This window comes from Myotis daubentonii, chromosome 14 (assembly GCF_963259705.1).
Source record: "Myotis daubentonii chromosome 14, mMyoDau2.1, whole genome shotgun sequence".
NCBI lineage: Eukaryota > Metazoa > Chordata > Mammalia > Chiroptera > Vespertilionidae > Myotis > Myotis daubentonii.
Window position 1 is genome coordinate 56,448,646 of NC_081853.1, and position 22,683 is coordinate 56,471,328.

The 22,683-nt window shown below is 61.3% G+C and overlaps 1 protein-coding gene across 9 annotated transcripts in view; it reads left to right on the top strand.

Annotated features, from left to right (window-relative positions):
- Window positions 1-22,683, top strand: part of ITPR1 (inositol 1,4,5-trisphosphate receptor type 1) — a 173,759-nt gene that overhangs the window by 69,602 nt on the left and 81,474 nt on the right. For 5 of the 9 annotated variants that reach the window (XM_059664569.1, XM_059664570.1, XM_059664572.1 and 2 more), the window contains exons 6-21: window positions 409-495; window positions 1,083-1,241; window positions 4,006-4,104; window positions 5,070-5,153; window positions 5,611-5,757; window positions 6,967-7,062; window positions 8,453-8,497; window positions 11,452-11,606; window positions 12,317-12,416; window positions 13,904-14,064; window positions 14,765-14,906; window positions 15,496-15,654; window positions 17,674-17,846; window positions 19,088-19,207; window positions 20,462-20,656; window positions 22,183-22,434. In XM_059664569.1, the coding sequence (XP_059520552.1) occupies window positions 409-495; window positions 1,083-1,241; window positions 4,006-4,104; window positions 5,070-5,153; window positions 5,611-5,757; window positions 6,967-7,062; window positions 8,453-8,497; window positions 11,452-11,606; window positions 12,317-12,416; window positions 13,904-14,064; window positions 14,765-14,906; window positions 15,496-15,654; window positions 17,674-17,846; window positions 19,088-19,207; window positions 20,462-20,656; window positions 22,183-22,434 (2,174 nt within the window). Of the gene's footprint in view, window positions 1-408; window positions 496-1,082; window positions 1,242-2,669; window positions 2,679-4,005; window positions 4,105-5,069; window positions 5,154-5,610; window positions 5,758-6,966; window positions 7,063-8,452; window positions 8,498-11,451; window positions 11,607-12,316; window positions 12,417-13,903; window positions 14,065-14,764; window positions 14,907-15,495; window positions 15,655-17,673; window positions 17,847-19,087; window positions 19,208-20,461; window positions 20,657-22,182; window positions 22,435-22,683 lie in introns of those variants that run through there. The other 4 variants (XM_059664571.1, XM_059664576.1, XM_059664577.1 and 1 more) reach the window with 2 other exon arrangements.

A 22,683-nucleotide genomic window follows, 5' to 3' on the forward strand; every position in this document is an offset into this window, starting at 1 on the left:
CAAAGGCCAAGGGAGCAATGGCTGAGCGGGTGCCGGGCCTTGCCCGTGGCTGAGCGGGTTCCCTGGCCTTGCCGGTGGCTGAGCGGGTTCCCTGGCCTTGCCGGTGGCTGAGCGGGTTCCCTGGCCTTGCCGGTGGCTGAGCGGGTTCCCTGGCCTTGCCGGTGGCTGAGCGGGTTCCCGGACCTTGCCCGCGGCTGAGCGGGTGCCCAGGCCTTGCCCGCGGCTGAGCGGGTTCCCTGGCCTTGCCCGCGGCTGAGCGGGTGCCCGGGCCTTGCCCGCGGCTCAACCGCAGGGGAGCTGGGGATTTGCCCGTGTCTGTGGTTCTCGGGCAGACCGGACGCCGGCCCTGTGTCCCGGCGGGGAAACGGCCCGGGCCGCCTCTGTGACCCGTCGTCTTCTCCCCCACAGCACGCGGCCGACCTGGAGAAGAAGCAGAACGAGACGGAGAACAGGAAGCTGCTGGGGACCGTCATCCAGTACGGCAACGTGATCCAGGTGGGTCCGCCGCCCTCCCCGGGCTGGTGGGCACAGCGGTGCCTGCGCAGGCCTAGACGCCCCGGGGCTGGACTTGGCGTTGCAGGGTGGCCTGGCTCCGGCAGGCTGCGGGCTGCAGGCGGTGCCCTCTGTCTGAGCACCTCCAGCCTTGCCCCAGGCTCTGCTGGGACAGCGCAGTATGTCTCTGGCTCTACTTGTGCTCCTTTGCTCTTGCTGCTTCCCCTGAGCCAGTGGTCGGCAAACTCATGAGTCAACAGAGCCAAATACCAACAGTACAATGATTGACATTTCTTTGGAGAGCCAAATTTTTCAAACTTAAACTATATAGGTAGGTACATTGTTATTAACTTACTTAGGGTCCTCCTAAGGCTTAGGAAGAGCCACACTCAAGGGGCCAGAGAGCTACATGTGGTTCACGAGCCGTAGTTTGCTGACCATGGCCCTAAGCGTTCCCGCCCCGGGCACTTCTGCGGCTCCTGACGTCACAGTGAGCCGGGGGGAGGGTGTTTGAGCCACATTGTATGTGCTGGGAGGAGCGGCAGAACCGGAGGCTCGCCGACACCCACCTTCTTCCCGGCGGGTTTCAGCTCCTGCATCTGAAAAGTAACAAGTACCTGACTGTGAACAAGAGGCTGCCGGCCCTGCTGGAGAAGAACGCCATGCGCGTGACGCTGGACGAGGCGGGAAACGAGGGCTCCTGGTTCTACATCCAGCCCTTCTACAAGCTGCGGTCCATCGGGGACAGTGTGAGTGTGTGTCCCAGCCCGGGGCTGCGGTCCATCCATCGGGGAGTGTGAGTGTGTGTCCCAGCCCGGGGCTGCGGTCCATCCATCGGGGACAGTGTGAGTGTGTGTGTCCCAGCCCGGGGCTGCGGTCCGTCCATCGGGGACAGTGTGAGTGTGTGTCCCAGCCCGGGACTGCGGTCCATCCATCGGGGACAGTGTGAGTGTGTGTCCCAGCCCGGGGCTGCGGTCCATCCATCGGGGACAGTGTGAGTGTGTGTCCCAGCCCGGGACTGCGGTCCGTCCATCGGGGACAGTGTGAGTGTGTGTCCCAGCCCGGGGCTGCGGTCCATCCATCGGGGACAGTGTGAGTGTGTGTGTCCCAGCCCGGGGCTGCGGTCCATCCATCGGGGACAGTGTGAGTGTGTGTGTCCCAGCCCGGGGCTGCGGTCCATCCATCGGGGACAGTGTGAGTGTGTGTGTCCCAGCCCGGGGCTGCGGTCCATCCATCGGGGACAGTGAGTGTGTGTCCCAGCCCGGGGCTGCGGTCCATCCATCGGGGACAGTGTGAGTGTGTGTGTCCCAGCCCGGGGCTGCGGTCCATCCATCGGGGACAGTGTGAGTGTGTGTGTCCCAGCCCGGGGCTGCGGTCCATCCATCGGGGACAGTGTGAGTGTGTGTCCCAGCCCGGGGCTGCGGTCCATCCATCGGGGACAGTGTGAGTGTGTGTGTCCCAGCCCGGGGCTGCGGTCCATCCATCGGGGACAGTGTGAGTGTGTGTGTCCCAGCCCGGGGCTGCGGTCCATCCATCGGGGACAGTGTGAGTGTGTGTGTCCCAGCCCGGGGCTGCGGTCCATCCATCGGGGACAGTGTGAGTGTGTGTGTCCCAGCCCGGGGCTGCGGTCCATCCATCGGGGACAGTGTGAGTGTGTGTGTCCCAGCCCGGGGCTGCGGTCCATCCATCGGGGACAGTGTGAGTGTGTGTGCCAGCCCGGGACTGCGGTCCATCCATCGGGGACAGTGTGAGTGTGTGTGCCAGCCCGGGGCTGCGGTCCATCCATCGGGGACAGTGTGAGTGTGTGTGTCCCAGCCCGGGGCTGCGGTCCATCCATCGGGGACAGTGTGAGTGTGTGTCCCAGCCCGGGGCTGCGGTCCATCCATCGGGGACAGTGTGAGTGTGTGTCCCAGCCCGGGGCAGCGGTCCATCGGGGACAGTGTGAGTGTGTGTGCCAGCCCGGGACTGCGGTCCATCCATCGGGGACAGTGTGAGTGTGTGTCCCAGCCCGGGACTGCGGTCCATCCATCGGGGACAGTGTGAGTGTGTGTCCCAGCCCGGGACTGCGGTCCATCCATCGGGGACAGTGTGAGTGTGTGTCCCAGCCCGGGGCTGCGGTCCATCCATCGGGGACAGTGTGAGTGTGTGTGCCAGCCCGGGGCTGCGGTCCATCCATCGGGGACAGTGTGAGTGCGTGTCCCATTCTTGTCGAAATGCTCAGCTGGCCTTAACCTAAAACTGGACTTGGCCATTTTTCAGTATTGCCATTTACGTTTACAAGTTGTGGGCAGTTGAATATGTGGTAGTTTATATGTTTGAGTGTGTGTGTGTGTGTGTGTGTGTGTATGTGTGTGTGTGTTATATACAGTGTGGCAGATACATTCACACCAGCCAGCCCCTCCCAGTTGCTGCAATAAACACTGACCCTCAGCTCAGAACAAGCCCCTCAGAGCTGCGGTTCCACCGGAGTGGTGGGTTTTGGGGGTCCTCACTCGGTTTGGAAATGTGGTTGTGATGCTCCCCAGTGTATCAGATGAAAACAGATGAGCTTTACACCCTAAGAAACCATCATGTCCAAGCACCTTCCCCCTCCGATCATGAAAGACAAGGTGCTTGGCTCTGAATTCATTCTCGGCGCGGCCGTAGCCTCCCTGCCCTTCAGGCCTCGCCTGCTGAGGGTGCCTCCCTGGGGAAGGCCGGAGGGCGGGAACCCCTGTGCTTATTCCTGGGCCAAGAGCCCATTTAGTGCCGTGATGGCGAACCTATGACACGTGTGTCAGAGGTGACACGCGAACTCATTTTTTTGGTTGATTTTTCTTTGTTAAATGGCATTTAAATATATAAAATAATTATCAAAAATATAAGTCTTTGTTTTACTATGGTTGCAAATATCAAAAAATTTCTGTATGTGACACGGCACCAGAGTGAGGTTAGGGTTTTTCAAAATGCTGACACGCCGAGCTGAAGAGGTTCGCCGTCCCTGGTTTAGTGCCTCGCGGCTGTGGTTTCTGAAAGTGGAAGAGATGGAAAGGACGGGCTGTGTCGCTGTGATGAGGATACGCACTGAGGTGGGGGCACCTCCGTGCACATGGACACACACGCAATACGCACATAAGTGCGCGCGCCTGGGTCTTCACGGGAAACGTGCCTCTCCGTGTGGCTCGTCCTCAGAAGAGCACGAGCGTCACGGCTCTCGATGCCGACGACGGCTCTGTTCTCTCAGAGCCAGACCGCCTTCCGCTGCTGTCCCCCTAGAACGCGGCGCGCCGACACGAATATCTGCTGCCGCAGGGGGAAAGGGGTGTGGGCGCTCGGCGGGGGCGTCCGTGCTGGACTCGCCGTTGCTCGGGGACCGGGCAGGGGCCGTGGAGCTCAGAGCCCGGCCTGCCCTGCGAAGGGCTCGGCTGTGCCGGCCGGGACGTGCCACCTCCAGGGCGGGCTGAGGACGCCCCGCCCTCCCCCGGCACCCCCGACGGTTTTGTGAAAAGCTGTCCCCCCCGCTTCCTTTCCCAGGTGGTCATAGGCGACAAGGTTGTGCTGAACCCCGTCAACGCGGGCCAGCCCCTGCACGCCAGCAGCCACCAGCTGGTGGATAACCCCGGCTGCAACGAGGTGAGGAGGGAAACCGAGGTGTGGCCCGCGGGGGGCGCCCTGCGGGAGCGGGCCGGGGGCCACGGCGTGTCTGTGCTGACAGCAGTGACGTGGGGCGCGTGTGGAACCGAGGCCCCGGTCAGGGCCGCCCCGGAGGCTGTGCCGGGCTGCGCAGTGGGTGGGGGTGGGGCTGATCGTCACCCCTGGGCACAGTGAACGGAGCCTGTGTCACTGGGGACCGGTTCCCCGTGGGTTAAGCCGTAGACGGGACCCCCTGACTGAATGTGCTGGCCGAAGGGGCACCGTTTTCTAGTTTGTCGTCTTAAGAGAGTGCCCTTTGCTAATTTCTCAGAGGGACACGCCGCACCCCCAGCACCCCCGCGGGGCGGTGCTTGCTTCTGGCTGTGCGTCTCCTTCCCCTCTAAGCGGGCAGTCACAGGACCCAGGACAGGGACAGCGGTGACATAAATAGCTGTCTAGTGGTTGAGGACACAGCTCTCGAGTCAGATAGATGAGGGTTCGAATCCCAAGTCTGCCCCCAGCTCTGTGGCTGCGGGTCCGTCACCCAGACTCCCGGGCATCAGTGTTCCTGTCTCTGGAATGGGCGCGATGGGCGCTCCTGTGTGGAGGGCATGGCTGGGGCCTGGAGGTTCTCACGGGTGCCCCTGTGCCCACAGACGCTTGTGTGTCGCTGGCATTTCAGTGCAGACACTGACGCTGTCTTACCGTGCAGTCCGTCCCTTTGTGAGCGTGTGTTTTCCGGGCCTTTCCTCTCTGGCGGCAGAAGAGGCCTGGAGAAAGGAGGGGCTGTGGTTCCAGGGGAGCAGGAGCCTGGCGCCCGCGGTCCCGTGGAGCGGACACCGTGATTGGTTCACGCAGGCCCTTGACTGCCTGACGCTCCTCCCGCACGGCCTATGACCTTAGGGTGTGGGCCCTCGGGGTCTGGGGCTGAGAGGGGTGTGAGCAGGGAACTGCTCCTCCTCCAGGTCAATTCCGTCAACTGCAACACCAGCTGGAAGGTCGTGCTGTTCATGAAGTGGAGCGACAACAAGGAGGACATACTCAAGGGGGTGAGCGTGAGGGCACACGGGGTGGGGGGGGGAGTGAGGACACACGGGGTGTGTGTGAGGGCACACGGGGTGGGGGGGGGAGTGAGGACACACGGGGTGTGTGTGAGGGCACACGGGGGGGAGTGAGGACACACGGGGTGTGTGTGAGGGCACACGGGGCGGGGTGGGGGGGAAGTGAGGACACACGGGGGGGTGTGAGGACACACGGGGTGGGGGGAGTGTGAGGACACACGGGGGGGAGTGAGGGCACACGGGGGGGGGGTGTGAGGGCACACGGGGCGGGGGGAGTGTGAGGACACACGGGGGTGTGTGTGAGGGCACACGGGGGGTGTGAGGACACACGGGGCGGGGGGAGTGTGAGGACACGCCGAGGGGGAGGTGAGGCTGGACGGCCGGGCTGCCTGGGCACAGCTGTTCTGAAGGTCATGCCCACCCCCCCGTGTGCGTGCACCTGCAGGGCGACGTGGTGCGGCTGTTCCACGCGGAGCAGGAGAAGTTCCTCACCTGCGACGAGCACCGGAAGCAGCAGCACGTCTTCCTGCGGACGACCGGCCGGCAGTCGGCCACGTCGGCCACCAGCTCCAAGGCCCTGTGGGAGGTGGAGGTAAGGGGGGCGGGGGGACGTGGGGCTGGTGCAGCTCGTCCCAGAGCTTTTGGTGGGCGGCCAGGCGTGTCCCAGCCTCTGCTGAGGGCCGGTCAGGCACGCGAAGGTGGGCACTGTGCCGTCTGCACCGAGCGCCCAGGCGGGGGGCTCAGTCGCTCCTCTGGCCTCGCGGCTCCCGAGCAGCTCCCAGTGCCGAGGGGCTCGATTCCCCTGTCGTCCTTGGCCTGTGGGGCCTCGCCTTACCGACGCAGCTTGGCATCCAGCCACCGACTCAAGGAGGCTTCGGAGATTTCTGGAGCTTTTTGTCCTGGTGGTTCTGTATCCTGCCCCCCACCCCCCGAATCCCAGCCGCCTCCATCTCCCTAATTCTAATCTACCTCCTCCACTCAGTGGGCCCGCGCCCTGCCTGGGTCTCCATCCCAGAGGCCCCTCGGGAGGGAGCGGACACGCGGAGACCGCCTTCCCTTTCTCGGAGGCACAGCTCTGCAGCCCGTGTCCAGCAGGGGGCGCCGTCCACTCCCGCCTTTCCTCCTGGTTTCTAGTCCGCGGCGAGGCCAGAGGTTTTGTGCAGCATCTTATTGGTTATGGCGCTGACTGCCCGTAACCAGAAGCTGAAGTTCTGTTTACTTACGTTTTTATTATTTTTTTAATCCTCACCAGAGGCTATTTTCCCATTGATTCTTAGAGTAGAAAGGAAGGGGCAGGGGGGGGGGCAGAGAGAGAGAGAGAGAGAGAGATGCATTGATTGGTTGCCTCCCGAATGCGCCCCAACCAGGGCCTGGGATTGAACCTGCAACCTGAGACCCTTCAGTGAGCGGGAGGATGCTCCAGTCACTGAGCAACACGGGCCAGGGTTGAAGTTCGGTTCGATTTTAAGGCCGGCTGGCCCGCGGTTCAGCACGCGGTTCCGTGGATCGACTGCTTTCCCTGCCCTCACGAAATCCCCTTACATTTCCCGAGCCCCCTGTGGGTGAGTTTCAGCATCTTAGCTTATCCTTCATGTTGATGAAGCAAACCCTCAAAACCACTGATCTCTTCGCTGCAGCCGCTCCCTGGCCGGGAGACGCGGGGTCCCGGGAGATGTGCCGCTAGCATTTCCGTGTGTCTGGGTGTGTCAGCTGGTCCATGTCTCGGCTGGACTGTGGTTTGTGTGACATGTCCCGGCGTGGCTGACACCTCTCGCACCCTGACCACCTCCCCCTGTCCCAGGTGGTCCAGCACGACCCGTGTCGGGGAGGCGCCGGGTACTGGAACAGCCTCTTCCGGTTCAAGCACCTGGCCACCGGGCACTACTTGGCAGCAGAGGTGAGTGGCAGCGGGTTTCCTCCTTCCAGGCGGACGCCGCCCCCGTCCGCCCTCATCCGGGCACTGGGCCGCCAAGGGCTTAGGTCGTGCAGACACCTTGCTCCTCGTCCGGCTTCTGTCTCCTTTGCCTCCTTTCCCTGCGTACAGACAAGAAAAGGTAACGAACGGTGGTTACACGCCTAGGACTTCACACCGATTTCCACCAAGATGTGGGGAGAACGTTAGCCAGAAGGCAGTGCCGTCCTGGGGATGTGACGGACAGCGTGGTGACTGCAGGGATAATGCTGTGCTGAATATTGACAGCTGCTACGAGAGTAGATTAAAAAAAAACAACACAAAAAAAACCAAAAACGCTAGTTTGGGCGTAGGACTGTTGTTCCGCTTTGCTCATTCACACCGCTCTCCCCACATCTCCCCCTTCCGCCCGCTCCTGACGGGAATGACCGGGGCACACTGTCCTGACGCACGGCACGGGGAGCCGGCAGCATGAGGCACCGTTAGCTCGTGAGCACCTGGTTCTCAGAGCATTCCTGGCATAGGCAGGGCCTCATCTTCTGCTCGCGAGGAGCCAACATCCGAGACATGGCTGGGAAGGGTGTTGGGAGAAAGGCAAGACTCAGTCTCCAAGGGCAAGGATTTACCTCTTAATTTCTGTGCCAAGTTAAGGAGCCTGCCACCCTCCCGGGTGACAGATGTCAAGTTTCACTCTGATCTGCCGCAACCTGTAGGATGCGTGTTCGCATCAGGGCCCAGGCGTACATCAGACGACACCTCGCTGCCCGGGGCCAGCGGAGGGACTGCTCAGAGATTCTCGGGGAGCCTGGCCCACAGCTGACCGGGGAAGCCCGAATCTCACGCGCCCAGCCCCCTGGGAGCCCGACACGCGTACGAACTGGTGGCTTTGAAATATGTGAGTGCTGAGGACCAGACTAAATTTACACGGAGCCTCGGGCAGTTCCCCGGCTCGGCCGTGAGCGGCGGGGCTCGCCACGTTCTGAGGCGCGTGTGCCTCCTGGGGCCGCAGACGTCTTATTTCTCAGCACAGTGAGCAGGCTGGTCTGTGACCGGACCAGCTGGCCTGCCGGTGTCTCGGGCTTCTCACGGCTGTTCTGCTAGCGAGTTCGTGCTCTGCTGTCCGTGCCCGAGTGCCGGCCGTCGGTGGCGGGAGGTTGTCCGTGCGTGTCCTGCACCTGTGGCGTGTCCTGCACCTGTGGCGTGGCGTGCTCCTGTGACGTGTGTTGTTGTGGCATGCTGGTTTCGTGAACAGAGGGCAGGGACGCATCCTTAGCTGCTGAGTGACGCCCGCAGGCCTTGGCGTCTCCCACGAGTGGGACCGAGCCCGTGAGAAATCGGCGGGTGTTTTAATTTCCCGATGATTCTTTCCCATCAGGTAGACCCTGACTTTGAGGAAGAATGCCTGGAGTTTCAGCCCCCAGTAAGTATGGGCCAGCGCCTCTCTCCTCGCCTGGTAGGGCGAGGCCGCGTGTCCTGACCCCATTGACGGAACTGCCATGTGGTCGCGGGAGGCTGGGGACGGGGACGCCTCCGGCTGCCTCCGAGGAGGGTCTTGTCTGTGCTTCCCTTGAGGGCAGTCATGCCTGCTGCGTCCTGATTGGTTCACGAGACTGTCCGTCATGGTGCTCCTTGCGTGCTTGCTGAGAGGGTCTCCCCTGTGAGCCGGGGAGTTTCCGATGGCTCTGGGAAGACCCCGAGGCTGCAGAGGTGACGGCCCCTGTAGACGGCGGCCTTTTACAAACAAACGTCCTGTTGCTGTTGACCTTGACCTGTCACTCATTCAGAATTTCTGAGGAGCGCGTGTGCAGGGTGGGCGGTGTCACCTATTCTGTGGAGTTCAAGCCGCCATCAGCGCAGACCCCCTTGTCTGGCCACGGGTTCTCGCTTCTGCAGAGTCAGGAGTGGACTTTAGGACGTGGGCAGGAATCGTGACGCCGGCTGGACCTGGCTCTGGAGGCGGTTTTGCCCATCAGTACCGACGCGCATTCCTGGTCTTTGTGCTGCCGTCGAGGGGACAGCGTACGGTCCCCTGGAGGTTACTGGGTGTCGTGCAGCGCGGTCTGATGTGCAGGTGAACCTGGAGTGTGTGACGGAAAGCAAGGCGGTGACAGAGCGTTCAGATAGCGGGCCCAGCGCTCAGACGCTGTGTGACTCGGGACCCCTGTGTTCCCTCTCTGAGCCCCCACTCCTTCGTCTGCAGCTGTGAGAGAGCACTTGCCGTAAGGACCAGGCGCGGGCTGTGCGGATGGAGGGCCTTAGGGAGCTCTCAGGAAACGACCACTTTGTAATCGTTCGCATCTCAGTGCGCCTGTCCTCCAGTCCCGCTGGGGGCTGGCACGTGCGGAGGCGTTAGGGCCGCCCTCACGGTCCGTGCGTGGCCGATGAGGACGCAGACAGCGGTCCTGGCTTGTCCGCGTCTTGGGTCCTCCCAGAGTGCAGGCCTCTCCCCTCTGTCTTGCTCCCCAGGTGGCGGCGGGCCGAGTGCAGGCCAGGGCGCTGCTCCCGGGGCTCTGGTGTGGGGCTTGCTCTGCACCATGCGGCCGGCAGGCATTGGCGTTGGCGTTGGCAGGCCCGGCAGCCTTCCCGCTCTCTGGGCTGGGAAACAGGTGGTCGCGTCGGGGGAGGAAGCCTCGCGTTCTGCTCCCTGCTCCGTGTTTCCTCACACTGGCCTCAGGCCTGTGCTTCTGTCTGTCTGGGACCTCCCTCTGCTTTGTCACTGCTCTTGACCTTCTACACTCGGGGCACAGGCTCGATACCAGGGGGCGAAAAAGGAACCCCAAGGCTGGCCTGCCTCTGAGGGCCTTCTGCAGTGTTCCTGTCCTCCCACTAGGGGGCGACCGCCGGCCGCACACGGAGAATGAGGCTGCCCCAGCCCGTTCCCAGACACGGACTAGACACGGACTGAATGCCCTGGGTTTTCCTCTGGTCTCTGAAGGGCCCTGTGGCCTGTAGTGCTGCACGTGTCTTACACTGGAATCGGGTGGCATTTACCTGAAAGGTGGCGCGGGAACTCTGCGGGCGCCGCAGCCGATCCAGAGTCCTTTCTCCTGATGGGAGCCTGATTGGGGAGGTGCCGCTCAGGTTCCTGCGGGTGGAATCGCGAGTCCTGGGTTTGTTCTCGATTCCCACGCGGCATTGGAGACTTGAGAGAAGCAGGACCCAGCGGTCTGGGGTACAAAAGCAGCATTTTTCTCTTTTGCGGACAGGAGTGGGGGCTGCAGATGGGCTGAGATAGTGGACAGTGGCCCGCAGTCCCCGCAGTCCCCGCATCAGCCCAGGGGGCTGTCTCCCAGGCACTCTCCTCTGCTCTCAACCTCCCCCCCCCCACACACACACACAGAGGAGCAGGCATCCACGTGAGCCAAGCCAGTTAGGGACAGAAATGCCCCCAGTCGATGCAGGCGCATGTGGGCATCCTGCCAGGGCGACATAACCGTTACAAACAAGCCCACGCAGCTCACGGCGCCGAGACCGACCTCGCGCAGCCTCTCGCCGGAGGCGCTGGGCGGGCACCTTCTGAGGCAGGTGGGCTCTGTGCCTAGCTTCTCGGGGACGCTTTCGTCATCGGTCATCAGCCTTCACTGGCCTTTTTCTTCCGTCCCGGCCAGACGCTAACGGAGCCAGAGGCCCTCCCCACTTCGTCGTGGGTGGCCCTCCGTGGCTGACAATTAACGACCATTCTTTCCAGGGTTCGCCTGGCCCTCAGGTGTGTGTCTTGGCCTCCCTGGGGTCACTGCTCATCAACACTTGGGCCCAGGTTTCTCTTTTTAAAAGTTTTTTTTATTGATTCAGAGAGGAAGGGAGGGGGAGAGAGAGATAAAAACATCAATGATGAGAAAGGATCACTGATCGGCTGCCTCCTGCACGTCCCCTACTGGGGATCGAGCCTGCAACCCGGGCATGTGCCCTGACTGGGAATCGAACCGTGACCTCCTGGTTCATAGGTCGATGCTCAACCACGGAGCCACGCCGGCCGGGCAGGGTCCAGGTGTCTTTACTTCCTTTTCCCTCCGTTCTCTGCGAGGCAGTCTCCCCGCGGTTCACACCAGGGCCTGTCGCCGAGCCCCCGGGACGCGTTTCTCAGGCAGCCGCTCTGCCGGCCGCTGGTGCCGGATCGGCCTGCGGGGCCTGGGCCCGCGGCGCTCTGCCCTCAGGTCGGCCGTGACCCTGTGGTCTAAACATCTCTGTTGCAGCCCAGAAGGGAGAGCGGGGCTGTTCTCGGCGTGGATGTGGCGCCCGTGTTGTGTGATCGTCGTCACGCCGGTGCCTTTCCTGCCGAGGTCACGCTCACCTCACCGCTCCCCGCCCCTGGGGCCCGGGCGCTGCGGTGAGCGGGGTCTGCACGCAGCGCCCTGACCCCAGGCCTCTCCTCAGGCGGACCCCGACCAGGACGCCTCCCGCAGCCGGCTGCGCAACGCCCAGGAGAAGATGGTGTACTCCCTGGTGTCCGTGCCCGAGGGCAACGACATCTCCTCCATCTTCGAGCTGGACCCCACCACCCTCCGCGGAGGCGACAGCCTGGTCCCCAGGTACGGCTCCCGGGGGCTCTCCCGCGGGCCAGGGCCGTCTCTGCGGCCTGGCGGTGCCTTGGAGTCTTTCTGGAAGGTTTCGTACAGGGGCTGTGAAGGACTGTTCCCACTGCCCATTGGAACGTGGCTGAATTCTGTTTTATTTTATTTTTATTTTTTTGGCTCGTCATTTGTGAGTTCTTGGTGGTTGGACAAGATCTGGCGAATTGGATAAAAATTTGAGAAGAAATCCTAGAGGAGGGAATGTTTGAAGTTCGCTGAGGGCACAGCAAATTCTGCTTAGGAGTCAGACGGTCTTCGGTGGCCACTGGACTAAGTTGAGCTCCGTTTGTCCATGAGCAGGCGTGTGGGTGGACACGGAGCGAGTGTGGCCGAGCTCGCGCGTGACGAGGTGGCAGCGCTTCTCGCTGAGCGCTGACCGTCCGGGCCCAGTGCCTGGCGCCGTGCGTGTCCTGGGGTTTCACCCCCACAGGGGCCCCGTGGGACCGTGTGCCATTCGCCCTTTTAAAGGTGGAGAAACGGAGGCGCGGGCGTGTAGGCCACGCCACAGCAGCGCGCCCCAGCGGAGCCCACGTCTGTGTTTAGGCCGAACGGGGTGCTCGGCCGCCCTGGCTCAGCGCAGCGTCGCTGTCGGCTGCGTCGATAGACTGTTCGAGGCCGTGGCTGCCTAGCCTCAGGGCCCGCCCCCACGCCCTCCCTCCCTCTCGCAGGAACTCCTACGTGCGGCTCCGACACCTGTGCACCAACACCTGGGTGCACAGCACCAACACCCCCATCGACAAGGAGGAGGAGAAGCCTGTGATGCTGAAGGTGAGTCCGCGGCCCCCGGCCCCCCGGCCCCCCGCCCTGCTCCCCGCGCCCGCTGCCGGGCTCCTCGGGGAGGAAGGGGCCGGGGTTCTGCCGCTCCGGCAAGCGTGTGGTCACGGGCACACGAGAGCGTGGTCACGGGCAGCCTGGAGCGTGGACACGGGCAGCCTGGAGTGTGGTCACGGGCACAGGAGAGTGTGGTCACGGGCAGCCTGGAGCGTGGACACGGGCACAGGAGAGTGTGGTCACGGGCAGCCTGGAGCGTGGACACGGGCACAGGAGAGTGTGGTCACGGGCAGCCTGGAGCATGGTCACGGGCAGCCTGGAGCGTGGACACGGGCAGCCTGGAGCGTAGACACGGGCAGCCTGGAGTGTGGTCACGGGCACAGGAGAGTGTGGTCATGGGCAGCCTGGAGCAGTGATGGCGAACCTTTTGAGCTCGGCGTGTCAGCATTTTGAAAAACCCTAACTTAACTCTGGTGCCGTGTCACATATAGAAATTTTTTGATATTTGCAACCATAGTAAAACAAAGACTTATATTTTTGATATTTATTTTATATATTTAAATACCATTTAACAAAGAAAAATCAACCAAAAAAATGAGTTCACGTGTCACCTCTGACACGCGTGTCATAGGTTCGCCATCACTGGCCTAGAGCATGGTCACGGGCACACGAGAGCATGGTCATGGGCAGCCTGGAGTGTGATGACGGCGCTCTCACTGAGGGACCGGCTAGCGCGAGCCCCCGGCTTGTGAAATAACCAGAACCTTTCCTTTCCTCCCGTGGGCTCTGCCCTGAGGGCGAGCATTTGTCCGGTTTCGTGTGTGTCTGGATGGTGCTCTGGGGGAATGGCTTGTGCCTTGAGGCACATCAGGTCCCGGCTGACTTTCCCAGTCTTGATTATTTCTTTGTTCCTCCAAACTTAAATGCGCAGGTTTATTTCTAGGAAGATCTCCCATCCTCTTCAGTGTCTCTCCCTGAAGCCCCCCTCTCCCTCCGTGCCTCCTCCAGAACCACAGAGAAGAAATGCACAGACACGGGGGTTTTCTTTTTAAAATTGGAATGCCACATGCACCATTTTGGGGGGGACGTTCTTGGCATTTTTCCTCTACTTCTATGAACATTTCGGGGTGTAGGAGAGTTGGGAGCGGGGTGCCGGGCCCAGCCCTGTGACTTGGAGCCAGGAGTGAGCGTCTTGCCCATTTGCTTTTCCCGTGAACTTATAAGCCGCGTTGGATCCGGGTCTCCCGTGCTCCCTGCAGCACATGAAGCTGTCGGCGAGGGGCCTCCTTCCCGAACCCGTCCCCTCAGCACCAGGCTCCAGGGGAGCAATGTAGCGGCCTGGGGTGCTGCCTGTCCAGCTGGTTGCGTCTGCAGGGCAGCCCCCGCTCTGTGGGTGGCCCGGTGTCCCGTAAACGCGGCGTGTGATGTCGCCCCTCAGGGGGTCTCGTCCCCGAGGCTGCCGCAGAGACCGCCCTGTGTTGCAGATCGGCACCTCGCCCGTGAAGGAGGACAAGGAGGCGTTCGCCATCGTGCCCGTCTCCCCTGCGGAGGTCCGGGACCTGGACTTCGCCAACGACGCCAGCAAGGTGCTGGGCTCCATCGCGGGGAAGCTGGAGAAGGGCACCATCACGCAGAACGAGAGGAGGTGAGGCCTCCCACGGCAGACGCGGCCCCCCGGGGCCTCTCAGGTCCCTTGGGGGGGAGCGCGTGAACGCCACGGGGGAGAGCAGCAGGCCTCAGCCTTGTGGGCGAATCAGCCTGTTTGGTTTTCAAGACATCGTCTCCTTTGAATTCATTTTTTCTCTCTCCATCTCTCTTTTTTAAAGTATATTTTTACTGATTTCCGAGAGGAAGGGAGAGGGAGAGAGGGCTAGAAACACCAGTGATGAGAGAGGATCATGGATCGGCTGCCTCCTGCACGCCCCACACTGGGGATGGAGCTCACAACCCGGGCATGTGCCCTGACCGGGAATCGAACCCTGACCTCCTGGTCCATAGGTCAATGCCCAACCCCTGAGCCACACCGGCGGGTGCGTTCTCTTTTTTGAAAGTCTCTGAAGTTGAAAAGATCCTTTCACTTTGTCTCCAGCTCCATCTTGGGAAACGTCAGGGCCTGAGGTTCCTCTGAGATAGTTTGATGGCTCCTAGTTTGTGAAGGTGACAGTCCTTCCGTGGACACGCACGTGTCATCTCTGTGTCACTCTGGTCAGTGACTGGGCGAGGACACTGGGCGGGTGGGCCTGCTTCTGTGGGCCTGGTCCTCAGGCCTGGACCTCACGGGCAGTGCCCACCGGTTTGCTGACCATCAAGCCCCTCCCCCGTCTGACAGCCGCTCTGCTCCCCAGGTCGGTGACCAAGCTGCTCGAAGACTTGGTGTACTTCGTCACCGGGGGGACCAACTCCGGTCAGGACGTGCTGGAGGTGGTCTTCTCCAAGCCCAACCGCGAGCGGCAGAAGCTGATGCGGGAGCAGAACATCCTCAAGCAGGTGGGTGAGCTGTGGCCGTGGGGCTGGCGCTGCGAGGCGTCAGCGGGGTCGCTGACCGGGGCGGGGCAGAGGTGGCTCCACAGCTCGATCAACACTGATGGGAGAGAGACAGAGGCATCCAATCCGTTGCCTTGTGCAGGGCTGGGGATCGACCTGTAACCCAGGTACATGCCCTTGACCGGGAGCCCTGGGAGCGACACTGCAGTGTGCAGGCTGGTGCTCTAACCACTGGACTACACTGGCCGGGGTGGTGTGTTCTTCTGTTTCACTGATGGGAAAGCCAGGTTACCTTGATGGGTGCCTCTGGGAAGGCGTACGGGGTGTGACTTCGGCCTAGACTCCCCAGGCCCCAGTCTGTCCTGGTGACCGCCGCCCTAACGTCGCACTTCCCAGGGCTGGAGGTCCGCGGGTCCAGGCGGACTGGACTCGGCGAGCCCTGGCCCCTGGGCGGAGGGACGCGGTGTCAGGCCGTGGCTGTGTGTGTGGGGACAGTCTTCCGTGTCGTCCGGCGATGCGGACTCACCTTGGTTCCGGACGGACGGCTGGCTGGCACGGGCGATGGCGGTGTTGGCTTTCTTCTCGCACACAGATCTTCAAGTTGCTGCAGGCCCCGTTCACGGACTGCGGGGACGGCCCCATGCTGCGGCTGGAGGAGCTGGGCGACCAGCGGCACGCCCCATTCCGGCACATCTGCCGGCTCTGCTACCGGGTCCTCCGGCACTCGCAGCAGGACTACAGGAAGAACCAGGTGGGCGCGGGCGGTGGGTGACGGGGGTCCCCCAGGGTCCAGGCTCCTGTGAGCTCCAAGGGTCACATGTACATTTTAAAAAATATATATCTTTATTGATTTCAGAGAGTAAGGGAGAGAGAGAAACAGCACTGATGAGAGAGAATCCAGCTGCCTCCTGCACGTCCCGCACTGGGGAGCAAGCCCACAACCCGGGCATGTGCCCTTGACCAGAATTGAACCCGGGACCCTTCAGCCTGCAGGCCGACGCTCTATCCACGGAGCCACAGCAGCCGGGCGAGCTCACCCTTTCTGACATGGGTGGTGTGTTTGCAGTTCTCATCACGTGGTCCTTTAAGGCTTCGAACGTGATTCCATGTGTTTGTGCTTGAGATGCTGGCCGAGGGGACGAGCCAGGTCCCTGTGGGGTCGAGCTGGGCACTGGAGGGCTTCAGCCTGCCGCTCGGAATGGCACGCAACTTAAAACTTAGGCATTCCTTATTTTCTGAAATTTTCCATGGAATATTTTTGGACCATGGTGCACCCCAGGCCACTGAAACCGCAGAGAGCGGAATCTCGGATCCGGGGGACGCTGTACTGAGGGACGATGCTTTTGCAACCGATTCACAGCTTTCCGTTTTAAGCCTTGACTGCCCTGGGTCTGGCCTTTAACACATTGTATGCGGGAAACGTATTTATACGTTTTACGTTGACTGGTAGTAGAGTGCGGGACACGTATTAATACGTTTTTTATAGACTAGCGGTAGAATGCGGGTAACATATAAATACGTTTATTTTTATACTTTTTTATTGCTCTAAAGGGATGCTAACATGCAGATATACGAATTCCAAAGGACAAAATTTGGGTCTCTAACACATACAATGGTGAATTATGTATGTACTTCCAGGTATAACGGTAATCAATCTATTCAACTGCAAAAATGGCCCGCGCCACCTGTTAACGCGCGATAAAAACTACCCGCAAACAATGTTAAGTTTGAATTCTTCTCTGTCGTTCAAGATTTTTGCTTTGTCATCGTAAAGATAGTGTTGATCTCCAGCAAAGCCAAGCCCAAAGGGTTAGATAAGCCTTGTTAGCAAGGATTTCTAAACGGCCGACGCTGCCTTGCTGTTGTGTAGACGTGAAGCCCCGTGTCCGAGGGCGCCGTGGGCAGCGCCCTGACAGGTGGCCGCTGGTGCTGGGTGGCTTCCGGCCCCGCCCGGCGCTGCCGCCACATCCGGCCGAGAAGGTGTATTCTGCTCTGTCTCCAGCTCCCCATGAGGCGCCTCGGGCCCGTGTGTCCCCGGCAGCGAGCCTGTCCCCGAGGAGGCCGGCCCGCCCCCAGGCCGAGTGCTTGTCGCGAAGGCTCGCTGCTCCCACCCGCAGCCTGTTGCGGGGGGGCTGGGAGGCCCCGACCGCCGTGTTCGCCCTGAGCACGTTCCGGGATTTTGAACTGAGTTTTAAAAAGGGGGAGGCTGGTTTTTATAAATAAAAAATTTTAAAAGTGGGGGTTGGTGAGGGGGGCGCTTGAGCTTGGAGCCGGCGCTGCGTCTGTCGGGCCGGAGACGTGTTTGCATAGAAACTAGCGCTCGGAAGCGGCTTCCTCGAGTGCAAATACCTCCTGGGCTGTGATGTCTGATCCCCAAAGAGGGGTCCTTCCTGCCTTTGAAGGGGTGTTTCCGCTCCGATAACACAGTGGGGGCCGTTGGACTAGAAACCCCGTCTTCCTCGGCGCAGAGCCCCAGGGCCCGTTAAACCCCCTTGAGTCGGGTAAAACCAGAGCTGAAGCACAGCGCTTGACCTTTTAGAAAAACAAGTGTCGACATTGACATTCATGCCGTGCCCTTGAGAAGAGGCCCTTCTCAATTCGGGGGGGAGCGGGGGGGGGGCACTTTGCTGAGTTCCGTCTGCGGGGCAGGTTGAGGGAAACCGGCCGAGGGAGGGAGCTGCCGGGCGCGCCCCGGGGCCGGCGTCCCCACGCGGGATGCTGCGGCCGTCCTCTCGGCTCCGTGCCCCGCGCTGACCCCCCTCCCTCCTAGGAGTACATCGCCAAGCAGTTCGGCTTCATGCAGAAGCAGATCGGCTACGACGTGCTGGCGGAGGACACCATCACCGCCCTGCTGCACAACAACCGGAAGCTGCTGGAGAAGCACATCACGGCGGCCGAGATCGACACCTTCGTCAGCCTCGTGCGGAAGAACCGGGAGCCCAGGTGCGGCCGGGCCGCGGGGCGTGTGCGGGGCGTGTGCGGGGGGTGTGGGCCCGCGGTGGTCGTGGCGCGGTGCCTGGCGTTCCCTTCATTGGGGCCGGGGTCCAGCGCACCCGGCTGCGTCGTGGGGAGAACGTGGTGCTGGGAGGCAGCCTGGCAGCCAGCGGGGGCCCTGGCCACCCTCCGAGCTGGAAGATCTTCTGCTGACGGGGCAGGGGGGGGGGGCGGGGGCGGGGGGGGGGGCTGTGGAAACTCCATGGGGATGGAAACTCGATGGGGACGGTGCACGAAGTACCGGCCGGAGTCCGTGCTCAGCAGTGACCTGCTGGCCTGTCAGTCACCCGTTAGCGCCCGGTTACCAGTCCGAGCCCCTCCCCAGTCGCTCCAGCAGAGTCTTTGGCGAGCTCGGCTGCCCCTTGAGTGTTTCTAGCTGCATCTTGTCCCTGTGGAATCCCGTCTCCTCGCACTGCTCTCCCCTCCCCACCCTCGTCCCTCCTCTCCCTCCGGTGAGACCCACTCACCAGCGACGTGTGAGAGTGTGCAGGGTGGGTGTCACACCCGGGCCCCCCCTGCACAGCTGAGTGTGTTGTTGAAGAATGACTCCTCCCGCCCATAAGAATAACAGTTTTTAAAATATATTTGTATTGATTTCAGAGAGGAAGGGAGAGGGAGAGAGAGAGAGAGAAACATCAAAGATGAGAGAGAATCATTGATCGGCTGCCTCCTGCACGCCCCCCACTGGGGATCGAGCCTGCAACCCGGGCCTGTGTCCTGACCGGGAATCGAACCGTGACCTCCTGGTTCATAGGTCAACGCTCAGCCACTGAGCCGTGCCAGTTGGGCAAAACACTAACATTTTACGGAGCATTCTCCTGGGCCAGGGAGTGAGCCAGTCACACATTTCACACGCGTTACCGCATTGAATCACCCTCTGAGCTCACACGTTACACTTTTCTGTGGACGGGGAAACCGAGGCACCGAGAGGCGAAGTAATGTCCCTGGTGACGGTATAACCGGGACGGAGCGAATAAGAATCACGCTGGGGGTGCGCTCAGTGCCTCGTCCCCACACCCTGGGGACCACTCTTCCCTCTGTCCTCCTCCCTGGTGGCGACACTGGCACCCAGACCTGAGATCTCACCTCTCCGGCCACCGTGCGTCCGACCTGTCCCCCGAGAGAGTCGGGCTCCCCGAGCCGCACCCCGCTCTGTGCACAGGACACGCTTGCCGCTCTCTCTCCCGCAGGTTCTTAGACTACCTGTCCGACCTGTGTGTGTCCATGAACAAGTCCATCCCGGTGACCCAGGAGCTCATCTGCAAAGCGGTGCTCAACCCAACCAACGCCGACATCCTGATCGAGACCAAGTGCGTGGGGAGGCGGAGGCCACTGGCCCGGGGGTCCTGCGCGTGTGGGCGGGAGAGCCGAACCTCCAATGCTGCAGACTGGTCTACAGTGGGCCAGCCTGTGGAAGCCGAGACCTGCACGGCTAGGGTTCAGGACCTGGAGAAGGGCTGCGCACAAATGAAGAGACTAGACAAGAAACATGAATTTGGAAATCATGGGGGGCCAGGCAGAGTCTTCCTCTAGCGGAAAGGCTTCACTGGTGCCCAGGCCCTGTTAGCTCTTTATTTAATTTTAGATACACATCTTGCCCTAGGTCAGGCAGGCAATCCGGTAGCAGACAGACTATCTTAAAGGTCGGTAAATATTAGTAAAGATTTACTTGGAGACTATTAGGTAAGGAAATTGCTTGAGCCACCATTGTCTGGACAGAACAATCGGTGCATAGCTTTAGCCCTTGCCAAAGCTCAAGGTCCATCAGCCTTCTGGGTTCCCTGTTTGCACTCTCATAGTAGTGTAGACAGTGGATGGCTTCCAGCACCAGCCCACTGGGCACGCGGTGGCACTTCACACGCCGCTTTCACAGTAACGCGAACTCACCCGGGGGCATTCGACACACGCCTGGTTTAATCTTAAGCATTGGAAGTCCTCGGCGTATAATCGCCCATTTTAAATGTCAGAGGAGGCGACAGTTCGGTGTCGATAGAAATCCGTGTCAGGAAAGGTGTTTAAGTGACCTCTGTTCACGAAGGGCTCAGTGGTCCAGAGGCGTTGGGTTAACAGCAGCGACTCACTGTTGGGAAGGAGAACTATAGGGCCAGCAATGTGGACAAGTTGTGTGTTAAATCCCAAAACTAAGTTACGCCCTGAATCAGTGATTTTTGTTTGTTTGCTGCTCATGCATAACTTAATGTTGGGTTTGGGCGAATGCCGGGCTTACCAACCTTGGCATTTTCCCGTTGAGGCCGAATAATTACTGTGGGGTCGGTCCGTGCGTGTGGGGTGTTAGCATCCCTGCCTCCCCTCGGGGGGCCCGTGGTGCCTCCTCCCCCTCCTTTACGTCAAACGAAAGGTCTCAGGCATCGCAGGTCACCTGGCTGGGAGCCACTGGGGTCAAGTATGTGTAGAAAATAGTGTTCGGCCCTTTGTGGTTCTGCCACGGGGGGAGGAGGTGCTTTCTGGGTCATCACGTGAAGCCCCGAGCCACGGCCTCGCTGCGGTCGGTGGGAGGTTGGCGAGGTTCCCCACTGACGCCTGCCCCGCCCTTTCTTCCCCAGGCTGGTCCTTTCCCGCTTCGAGTTCGAAGGGGTGTCCTCGGGGGAGAGCGCGCTGGAGGCGGGCGAGGACGAGGAGGAGGTGTGGCTGTTCTGGAGGGACAGCAGCAAGGAGACCCGCAGCAAGAGCGTGCGGGAGCTGGCGCAGGACGCCAAGGAGGGCCAGAAGGAGGACCGCGACGTGCTCAGCTACTACCGGTGAGCGCTGGCGCGGGGCGGAGGCGGCCGTCGGCGCTGTTGGTGGTCACTCTGGGCATCACGGGTGCCCTCCGGGCGTCCAGCACCAAGATGATGCAGTTGAGACATTGAGAGGTTTCAGCCGCACCTGCACGGTCATTGGTCCCTGGGTGTGGCCGGGTCAGAAGACGGACAGAGGGGCGTCACCAGGGCAGGTCCTCCGTGACCAACCTGGCACGTGCTTTTCGTAGCAGTGAAGAGGCCCCCCTGCCGTGGTTCAAATCCCGGCCTCTCTACTCACTCACTTTTTGACTTTGGTCAAGTTGTAGATCTCTCTGTGCCCCAATATCTCCCTTAAAAAAAAAATGTCTTTATTGCTTTTAGAGAGAGCGGAAGGGAGAGAGAGAAACATCAATGAGAGAGAAACATGGATCGGCTGCCTCCTGCATGCCCCCTGCTGGGGATCGAGCCCACAACCCAGGCATGTGCCCTGACCGGGAATCACACCCACAGTCCTCAGCAGAGAGAGCGGGGAACTGTGTGTGTGTGTGTGTGTGTGTGTGTACACAGACGTCTATTTCTCTGTCTGTACAAGCCTCTGATAAGAGCCACGAGTCCCTGTCCGTGCTTAGGTTCCATCTCAGCACCGTGGGGTTGTCCCAGCCGCCCCCTTCCCAGAGCCTTCGCCCCCCCGTCCGACTGGAGACACCTGGCGGCGTCCGGCCTTCACCTGTGGCTCAGTCGGCACCTCCGGCACCTCCTCCAACCCAGCGTCTCCTGCGTCCCGGCGCTCAGGCCACCTCAAGGGAAGGGCAGGGAAAGGAAAAGAGGGAAGAAAACCAAGAAACGCTTTTGAAAAGAGAGGGACGGAACGATGCTGAAGTGGAACCGGCAGCGTCCGGGCTCGGCGACGGCCCGCCAGTCGGAGCCTGTGTTTGCCCCTCGGAAGCCTGTGGCTTTCCTCCTTCACGTTACACGTGTGTTCATTCTTCTAACGGTGACGAGCCTTCTCCAGGAATGAGAAGCGGTGCCTGGCGGTCACGTTCGGGAGTTAACAGGCCGCTGGAGACCGGATGAGGAAGGAAGCACAAGGCGTGTTGAGGGGCCCCCGTATTTCACACCACGTTTCGATGCGTGAGAGTCAGAGAGGAGCCTTCCGTGAGGCCCTGAAGGCCGTGGAACGTTGCTAATGAGACTCACGGGCGATGTCCTCAACTTTTCCTATGTGGTCTCTGACCTACGGAACGAAAACACAGCTGCCGAAGTAGACAACCGTTTTCAGCCTGACACCCCCCATTTGTTTTATAAAATAAACATGGAATCAGGTGGTCACGCCATTCCTCCCGCTGAGAGGGGGCACGTGTGACAGCCGGCCTGGCTTCCCTGCCCCTTCCCCCGCGAGGTCCAGGGCCAGGTTAGGGGTGTGGACGTGTGAGTCCCCAGGCCACACGTCGCTGCTGTGAAACCCGGGGCCACCGGCTGTCCTGCATGTACCCCGCTCATCAGTGATCTCGGGCGTGAGCTCCATGTCGTGTCCTTCCCTCCAGGTACCAGCTGAACCTCTTCGCCAGGATGTGTCTGGACCGCCAGTACCTGGCCATCAACGAGATCTCCGGCCAGCTGGACGTGGACCTCATTCTGCGCTGCATGTCGGATGAGAACCTGCCCTACGACCTGAGGGCCTCCTTCTGCCGCCTCATGCTCCACATGCACGTGGACCGAGACCCACAGGAGCAGGTCACGCCCGTGAAGTACGCCCGCCTCTGGTCCGAGATCCCATCGGAGATTGCCATTGACGAGTGAGTGGCCTCTCTGCCTTGTCCCCGCCCCTCTGCTCCTACTCCCCCCCCCCCCCCCCGCCCCTGCACCTTGTCCCCACCCCTCAGTGCCTTGTCCCCACCCCTCAGTGCCTTGTCCCCGCCCCTCAGTGCCTTGTCCCCGCCCCTCTGCTCCTAGTCCCCGCCCCTCTGCTCCTTGTCCCCGCCCCTCTTTGCCCAGTCCCTGCCCCTCTGCACCTTGTACCCACCCCTCTTTGCCCAGTCCCTGCC